The sequence below is a fragment of the Sitodiplosis mosellana genome, unplaced genomic scaffold (genome assembly GCF_009176505.1).
Source record: "Sitodiplosis mosellana isolate CC-2019 unplaced genomic scaffold, AAFC_SMos_1.0 Smas_scaffold_2616, whole genome shotgun sequence".
Classification (NCBI taxonomy): Eukaryota; Metazoa; Arthropoda; class Insecta; order Diptera; family Cecidomyiidae; genus Sitodiplosis; species Sitodiplosis mosellana.
The window spans coordinates 8,464-18,659 of NW_022597858.1; the positions used below are offsets into that span (position 1 = coordinate 8,464).

The following is a 10,196-nucleotide window of genomic DNA, read 5'->3' on the forward strand; positions in this document are numbered from 1 at the left end:
TTGATGAAATAATCTATATGTCATTGCAAAATATGTCATATTAGTTATAGTAGACTTTATAATAAATAATCAGTCTTGATCTAACACTTCAACTCGAGGGGCAAATAAACAGAAGTATTCATTCAAATACATAACAATTGGCGACAATGGGCTTTGGAAATCCTCACGGACGAACCTTTTGAATACTTTCTGTAATCAAGACTCAACTTTAGGCTCTAACACATTTGAATCAATTTTAAGACAAAATTCGATTCATAAACTAAAATCGGACGATCATTCAATTTTCAACTCTACAAGTTCAGTTACATCAGAGATCGCCAAGTAATTCATCGATTGAAGTGCCATAAAACAGCCCTCCAGCAAGAAGTCTAGAAGTAAGTCGTTTCACGCACGCATCTTTCTTGTGGATTCATCTTTCAATTATAAGCCGTAAGCCGCCAGCCCGCAAGTTATATTCGAAGACAGCAATCCATGGACGCAGCTGCTCCGTCGGTGCATTAAATTGGCCACTTTCATCCGATACATCAATGAGAAGGAAAACTCATCAGAACCAGAATTGAGTAAAATTTTCAACAAAAATTCGAAATTTCAAGAAAATCCCGACGAATGCAAGATTTTCAAGGCACACTCAACCTTGAAAAGAAACAATCACCGAACTTACATCAAATTCCTGCCTACACGATTCACTTTTCAATCGAAGAAGAGCTGAAATATTTTGGCGAATTTGAAAACACAAAATCAACTTCGTAACACCTCAACAACTTTTCTTATGGAAAAGAGGAAGAAGGACGAATATCGAAACATATCAACATCCATCTTTTCTTTAAAGGGGAGAGATGTTGTGTATTGATGAAATAATCTATATATCATTGTAAAATATGTCATACTAGTTATAGTAGACTCAATAATAAATAATCAGTCTTGATCTAACACTTCAACTAAACAGAAGTATTCATTCAAATACATAACAGGAAAAATTGTAGTTCTCAACCGGCTCTACAATTTTGTTAAAAAACCGTTTCGTTATATCTTATCAAATCCATAAGAAATGATAAGAAAAAACTCGCGTTTTTCGCGGTTTTTCGCGGATTTAGAGTAACTGATAAGAGATAACGACTTGATGTCTTCAGCAAAGTTATAGTGCTCAAGGTGCCCTACAACTTCACCAAAATTACCATATATTTATCTCTTAGCACAGTCCAGTTTTCATAAAAAAAGCGCTACGGGCACTGTATGCCCGATACACGGGAATATGGTGTGAGACACAAACACGGAGTGAAGGTTATACATCGCCCGTTCATCGTGTTCCGTACGAACGAAATCAGTACACAGACATGTGTGTGTATGTATGCGCCGAACGCTCAAAGCCGAGTTCCATACGACGCACGGAAGATGCAGAGAATGAAAACAAAGGCAAAATTTGCATGGTTACAGTGATGGAATGAGTTGCTATGGAGCGTTCGGCGCATAAGAAACACGATGAACGAGCGATGTATACACACAGAAAAGAATCCCCGGAAATTTTGGGTGTTCGCCGTAAAATTTGACATTTATATATAAATTTCTATATCATTTTACCAGCAACACTTCAATTTTCCGGGCGATGACATATTTTCGAACATTTTATCAAATACTATATATATTTTACCGCTTGAAATGACAGATGGCGCTAATTTCTGTCGGAATATTTGAAATTATGTCATCGCCCGGAAATTTCAAGTGTTTCCGATAAAATGTACATAGAAATTTATATATAAATGTCAAATTTTACGGCGAACACCTAAAATTTCCGGGGATTCTTTTCTGTGTGTAAGCGAACATCTCTGAAGTGCAAATAGAACGGCTGCACTACTGCTTTATGTGCGGCGGGTTTTGTTGAGTAAGTCGTGTTAACATGACCATGATGGACCGAGATGGTGTCCATGTTCATCTCTGCTCCAAGGCCTTTCATATGATACTCATATTGACTATTCATATGAGAAAATGCTGTTGAGTCGTGTTAACATGACCATGATAAGCCGAGATAGTCCCTACGGACTTCCGCCAACCAAGACCTTTCCAACGATGTGTAGAACATGCAAATCGGAAAACCCGTTCGCACACAAAATACGGCTTAATTTTATGTCTGAAAAAAAAATGACTAAATCAATAGACTTTACATTTCATGTAGTGCCTAAAAAGAACCACAAATGAGTATAACAATAATATATCAATGATTCAAAAAATTCGAAAGGAACTAATGAAAACTGAATATCATGTCAACAGCACAAGCAACCATAGATATCCGACGAGTACTAACACAAGGCCGTGTTTTGAAAGAGCACGTACCAATCTTGGACTCGAAAGCATTTACCGTAATTGCACTGAGCTCTATCACGAACATGCCAACCATTTGCCTACTGAATGTTCTCTTTACACATTTAAGAAGCGACTCAAGGAAATAGTTTTTATGTGATCGTTCGTGCAGTCGTTTCTCTCCTAATTTATAAAAACTAACGCCTACTAACTCTCTTTCTTTTTCTCTTCAAATTGCCTTAAAATGAATGAGAATGTGATAATATTGTGCAATGAATATAATGAAAAAAAAAACAATTGCAATGTTGTGCCCTGAGTAATGTGGTCATAATTTGTATAGTAATTTAAATAGTAGATCTCAACCATTGTACAACTAGATGTAAGCATGAAGAAAACGAATTAATAATAATAATAATCCGTCAGAAGTTGTAACTACCTATGGTTATGGAGTAGTGCGCGAACCAAACTTATTAAGACGTTGTGATGCAAGGTATATGTCATCTAAGCCACCAAATCAGGCAGTGTCCTTCATGGCCGGTGGAGATACGCCGGATGGTGAAATTGTTGAACCACCTGGCGATCCTAGCAGACGAGTTGTCACAGAAAAGTATGACAAAATCATGGGCATAAACCAGGGTGTAAATGGAACGTCAACAGGTGGTCGCGGAATCTTTCTTCCCATTTCCTTTTAATTTCATTGCTGAACTTATTGCAGAGCGTGGCGGCGAAGAAGTAATGTGCTTTTATTTGCACGTGTCCTCATTGCTTGTTATTTACTATCCATTTCTTTCAACTGTTTTTTTTTCGAATGAGGGTTTTTATGCGGTGAGAAATTCGTTTCTTGCCGTCTTTTTTCCCTGTCATTCCATTTCAAAGAATATGATCTGTCATAATCACATTCACCACTTCTAATGTACTTCAGAGAGCTTCTGACAGCGCCATCCATCCGAAGCGTTTGAAACATTAAAGGCTTTTGCTGATTTTTTCTGCCGCATTTTCATTCGAGCTATCGCTTTATGATCGCGTATCAATTTTACGTTTACGGAGAGATATTTCAATAGTCGGAGCTTCAAGTGGGTGGTATTCTCTAGCATGTAAAATCAATGGCTTATCTTTGTGATAAGTTATGGATTCAAAATTGCCCCATTTTATTGGGTCGCCTACAGTTGATTTCTTTCTGTTTATAATTAATGATTCTAAAGGCAAGGACAACACAAAATCTTCGGCACGCATTTTATTGACTATATATTTGGGGTCTTTTTTCTTAGCTTGCTCCATTATATTTTGCCAATGCAATGGTATAAAAATATTTTCAGTGCATTTTTTCTGTCTTTCAATTTGACTGAAACACCGATCGCAGCTGTTATAAATTGAGTTCATCACGGTCGTGTTAACATGACTTGACACCAATTTAGTCGATATGGGTATCAAATAAAAGGAATTGGGACGGAGATGAACATGGTCACTATCCGATTCCATCACGGTCGTGTTAACACGACTTGACACTGTTTTAGTCGATATGAACATAAAATGAAAGATTTTGGGACGAAGATAAATATGGATGCCATTTCGGTTCATCTGTCTTGGAATAACATCAAATCTAATGTCTCTACATTTCATGTAGTGCTTCGAATGGTGATGAACAAAAAAAATGCGGACTTTCGAAAAATTCAGCAATGGGTGAAGTACTCCGAAAATGCGCAATCATTATATGGGATGAAGTTACAATGGCGCATTTTAAGTCTTTAGAAGCACTAGATAGAACTCTACAAGACATAAGAGGAAATACGCAGCCCTTCGGTGGTGTACTCATTTTATTATCAGGTGATTTCCGTCAAACTTTACGTTAAGTTATACCACGTTCAACATCTGCCGATGAAATTGATGCATGCCTCAAATCTTCACGTTTATGGACACGTGTACAAAAATTAAATTTAACCACAAATATGCGTGTACAATTACAAAATGATCCTTCAGCAGCACGTTTTGCGAAACAGTTGTTAGACATTGGAAATGGAAAAATACCAATGGATGCATCAACAAAACGTTTTTCATTCCCACCAGATTTTTGTAATCACAAGGAAACAAAAAAAGATTTAATTCATTGTGCATTCCCGAATATCACACAAAATTACAAAGTTCATCAGTGGATTAGTGAACGTGCAATATTAGCTGCTAAAAACGTTGACGTGAATGAAATAAATATTACCATTCAAAATCAGTTGCCTGGTGAAACTATAACTTATAATTCAATCGATAATATTATGAATCAAGACGATGCTGTGAATTATCCTACTGAATTCTTGAATTCAATCGATTTACCAGGAATGCTGCCACACAGTCTTAAATTGAAAATTGAAGTTCCTGTTATTCTTCTTCGAAATATCAATCCGCCACGCTTATGTAATTGAACTAGGCTTGCTGTGAAAAAGTTGATGAACAATATCATCGAAGCAACAATAATAACTGGCAAATACAAAGGGGACAATGTGCTGCTTCCACGCATACCAATGATATCAACAGATATGCCATTTGAATTCAAGCGTTTACAGTTTCTGATACGACTCGCTTTTGCAATGACAATCAATAAAGCGCAAGGACAATCGCTTCAAGTATGTGCATTAAATTTAGAAAATCCATGCTTCTCACATGGACAATTATACGTAGCATGTTCACGCGTTGGAAAACCATCTGACTTATATGTTTTTACACCGGATGGAACAACTAAAAATATTGTGTATCCAAATGTATTGCAATAAATTTAACAACAAACCATTAAAATGGACTACGTTCAATAAAACGAATTTTTCATTTAAGAAATCACATTTACATTTTTTATATCCAGTTCTGTTCCTCTTTCAAATGAGAAAAAAAAATGACTGACCTGCTTTAATAAAACAATAAATAGAAAACTGACCTTTCTTAAATTTTCTGAACAAAAATAAATCCATCGACATAAATTCAACATAAATTAATAACCACTGAAATTCAATCATCACGTCAAACCATTACAGCACACATTGTTCGATCATTTGGTTAAAATCTATAGAACATTGAAAAAAAAATGACAACGATGACTTTTGATGATTGAATAATGGACAACCAAAACCTGATTATGGAGCAAGAACGAAATCTCCAATGTGATATATTGCTGGAAAAAAAAAATCGAAGAAGAAAACAAAGCAAGACAACCCAGTAGATCGAAGCGAATATCTAAAAAACGAGAAAATGCTCAAATGAACGAGGCATATGAAGCGTATGTGGAAAGTATTGCAACTCAAATCAAATCAAGCCAATGAAAAACCCAAAAGAATGTCACAAAAAGCATCAATAAATGAAAAAATTCACTGCATATAAACATTGTTTTTTATTAACCAAGAAAAAAGATATTGGTTTTTCAGGTTTTATATCGATCCAAATTTTTATTGTAATAATTGAAAACTTTGTATTTTTATTTCGAACTGAAAACACACAATTCTCCGTCATGAACACGTTCATAATTTCATCTTTTTGACGGCAGCTTTGACATCATCATTTGAACGCTTCTTCGTCTCTCTTTGAATGCGTTGTTTCTTAATCCCCTTTTTCTGATTCTTCTTTTTTCGTTTCTTTACACCATCAACTTCAATAGAAAGATTTTCCATTGATAAACGCAGATTCGCCTCCGATTCGAATTTAATCCGTTTAGACAATGAAGCTTCAGAATTTCCCTTCCGTTTGGATCCGGTCTTTGACTTGATAATATTTGCAGTGACCATTTCCTCTACTGTGCACATAGCACCTTCCCAGTATGGATCGTCATTGAAGTGGTTATTGACCCATTCGAGATACTCTTCATTAATAGTCATTTTTTATATATTTAAACTTTTTCAGAATAAATAAAATCAAACAACCTCATAACGTTTTCGAAATGAATCTGTTCACAATGAATTTAAAATGAAGTAAAAACATAAGTATACTACAATTTCATAAAATAGGCAAATCATTTTGAAAAAGCCTATGTGTCAAAAAGAAAATAGTATCAAGCCTATTCATGAAATACATTAGAGTGAATTGAAATTTTTTTTAAAAATTCAATGATAAAAGCAATTCATTTCAGTTGAACAACACACAAACTGATTACACTCATAAAATCTGTTCAAATGATAGAAAAACACTGAAACAAATTTATTCAAAAAACACATAATGCTTATTTCATTTTATGACTTATAGAATGTGTTTTTATTTTCATATATATTCAAAAAAATTATCAACGAAATTTTCAAGCGACTCTGGTTTTCTTCGAATTAGGTGGCATTCTTTGAACGTCTGAATCAATTGCATCGACTTTTCGTTTTAAAGACAAATTCCGCATACCATCAGCAATGGATGTTTGAAGATGATCACACAAAGCCTTACAATACACTTCCTTCCTGTCTTTCTTTGGATGAAATTTTCGAAGCACAATTTCCGCATTCGGTATTGAATTCACGTGTAGTGTTGGCTCCGAACGTCCGTTCGTTCGTTCCGACTCAGTGATGTCAGCAATACAAATCAATTGTTTTAATTTGCGTTGGTATTGGTTTTCTTCACTGAGTCAGTGTCAACGTGTTATGAATATTTGCTGTTGTGCGAACAGCACAGATTCTCTCACTCTCCCCGATGCGTTGCAATTTCGCAATGTTCGTTTGTTGTCGCATTTCTTCTGTGTTATTTTCCATGCGCTACGGTTTCAGTGATGTTGTCATTTCACTCTTATACATTGATCCGTATGTTGTTCGTTTATGCTAATGCCGTACAATAAGCGGAGCTCGACTACGTACTGATACTTATGAACTCCTGATACTCTTCGTCGAAAGAACTTAATATTTTCAACCATTAATGCAAACATACTCTACTTTTTCGAAAACCAATGTGTTAAATTGAAGTATTGGGAGCCGCCAAATGTACAAATGATTAGTTCTATTGATTATGTTTGCCTAATACTTAAATTCATGTAAATTAATAATATTCACCTATTTGGACAAACACAGTGGTATTACTGAGTAATAACACCGGTAATAACGTTGTACCTTCAGTCTTATCCAAAGAAATCAAAATTGTATTTACTTCCTATGTATTTCAAATGTAAAAAATCCGAACGGTCGAACATAGCATATTATCCGAACGAACGAACGAACAACACTTTTTTTTCTTAATCAACGAACGAACGAACGAACAAATTTTTTTTTTTCTATTTCACGAACGAACGAACGAACAAAATAATTTTTTTTCAATTGTTCGAACGAACGAACGAACAAAACAGATTTTTTTTATGTTGACGAACGGTCGAACAAGTGTTCGGATGTGTTCGACGGCCAACACTATTCACGTGGAACAATTGTTTCTTCATCGACTTTTTAAGCAAGCGCTTATTGAACATCTTGAACGTAAATCCAGTGCGTCTTGAAGAACCCATTTTGCGTAGCTTCTTAGCAACTCGAATTCCATTGTTTGTCGAATAAATAGTATACTCAAAAGGATTTGTAGTTTTTTTGGGGGACAAATTTAAATCTACTGAAATAAATGATTTAAACGACATTTTTATGTCACAGTAAAAATAAAAACAAATTGCGCAATGAAATTTATAAAAATGATATGACAAGACAACTGACACAAACACATTTCTATTGACTAGATCGAGAGGAGAGTATGTGAAAAAATTCGAATATATTTTGAAAGAGGAGAGTATGATTTCTGTTGATTCTATCTGCGTTAAAAGGAAGTATGTTGGCATCCCGTCTAGCCTCCGCGGTTTTTCACGGTTTCCGCGGAACTGATAAAAGATAACAACATGGTGTCTTCGGCAAAGTTGTAGTACTCGAGGTCTTCTATAACATTGCTGAAGACATCTATCTCTTATCTCTTATCAGTTGCGCGCAAATCGCGCACATAAAAAAGCAAATTTTATTTAGAACTTTTTTTTTCTTATCATTTTTCGCGCTTTTCGCGGAACTGATAAGAGATAGATGTCTTCAGCGATGTTATAGAAGACCTCAAGTGCTACAACTTTGCCGAAGACACCAAGTTGTTATCTCTTATTAATTCCGCGGAAACCGTGGAAAACCGCGAGGACCCGCCAAAAGTGAACATACTCGCCTTTAACCATTTTTGAGTGGAAAGAAACTTACTCTCCTCTTTCGTAACAAAGTCAGATGAACTTACTCTCCTCTCGATCTAGTCAATAGATTTGTAACTCTGACAAGATTTTCAAGGAAGAATTGATTTCTTTAATATCAATATTTTGTATTTTAAAGATAATGAATATGATTTCATAATAGTAAAAATCATCATACAATTATATTATTGAAATACAAGTTGACCACAACATTTTATTAAATTCATTGCCTTTTAAACATCATCTTTATATAACATAAACTTAAAATTATAAAAAGCCACTACATTTCCGAATTTATAAATGCATTAACGTCAGACACATCAGATAAGATGAAGATTAATTCCAAGCCATAATAGCGTAGCGAAGCACGCAGGGTAAAGCTAGTATTGTATATAAACAAAAACTTTCACCTCTAATAAAATTCATTACAGATACAAATTACGAAATAATTGCAAAAATTGATATAGCAGGCACACCTCTAATAACTCGAAATCTTGAAAAATATTGTTCAACTGGATGATCTTCAGGCAGACAGTATATTATTTCAAAAAAATGCACATCCACCATCTCATTTATGTAATGTAGGAACTTTTTTATAAATGTCGATTTCACGGTTATAATGATAATAGATATTGAAAGGTTATGTAATCGAATATTTCAAAGCTCAACTATACCCCTAAAAGTATGCAATTAAAAACTTTCAAAATGGCGGAAAAAAGTACAAACCATTCTACTCCAATGGTTATGGGGTAGTGCGCGAACCAAACTTATTAAGACGTTGTGATGCAAAGTATATGTCATCTAAGCTACCAAATCAGGCAGTGTTCTTCATGACCGGTGGAGATACGCCGGATGGTGAAATTGTTGAACCACCTGGCGATCCTAGCAGACGAGTTGTCACAGAAAAGTATGACAAAATCATGGGCATAAACCAGGGTGTAAATGGAACGTCAACAGGTGGTCGCGGAATCTTTCTTCCCATTACCCCCTTCCTTGATTTTATCAATGATCCAAAGGTAGATTGAATATAATGAACTTATCCTAACATTCCTTTTAATTTCATCGCTGAACTTATTGCAGAGCGTGACGGCGAAGAAGTAATGTGCTTTTATTTGCACGTGTCCTAATTGCTTGTTATTTACTATCCATTTCTTTTAACTATTTTTGTTTCGAATGAGGGTTTTTATCACAACCCCTGCACCACACTAACAAAACAAAGTAAAACATGAATTTTCGATGAGCGCATTCAGTGAAGTTCATTTCAATTCTTTACGTCGTTAGACGCACTCATGAATGCGACAAATTGAACGCATCAACAATGTTCCCTAATGAAATAAACATTTTTTTACTTATAAAATTGATGTTTATCACGTGCTACGCTCTCACAAAAATCAATTTTGCACATTTGTGACATGTTTTTTTTTGTCTACTTTATTAACAAATATAAAAAAGATTCAATAGTACATTGAACGATCTGTGTCACAACTTTCAACACTTGTCTCGTAACGCTAGAAGTGAGCTGTCAGACGCTTAGATGCAGGACCTTCGGTTTTTATGCGGTGAGAAATTCGTTTCTTGCCGTCTTTTTTCCCTGTCATTCCATTTCAAAGATAAATGGACAATATGCGAGTATATGAGAGAAGTGCATTTCATTTTATTTTCCATTGATCGTTGCGCAGTTATACGATTATCGTGGTTAGATAGGGTTGTTGCCAAGCTCATAAGTACTATATACATGTAATTTAACCACTGATTTGTGCAAAGA

At 35.0% G+C, this 10,196-nt stretch overlaps 1 protein-coding gene across 1 annotated transcript; it reads left to right on the forward strand.

The window, feature by feature from the left end:
• Nucleotides 1-4,241: 4,241 nt before the first annotated feature.
• On the forward strand, nt 4,242-4,706 carry LOC129571482 (uncharacterized). The gene has a single exon (XM_055451285.1). It carries the CDS (start codon nt 4,242-4,244, stop codon nt 4,704-4,706), a length of 465 nt encoding a protein of 154 aa, XP_055307260.1.
• Nucleotides 4,707-10,196: the final 5,490 nt, after the last annotated feature.

What these genes read in the sequence shown, in the direction of transcription:
- LOC129571482 (XM_055451285.1), top strand. Translation starts at nt 4,242, where the DNA reads ATGCGTGTACAATTACAAAATGATCCTTCAGCAGCACGTTTTGCGAAA.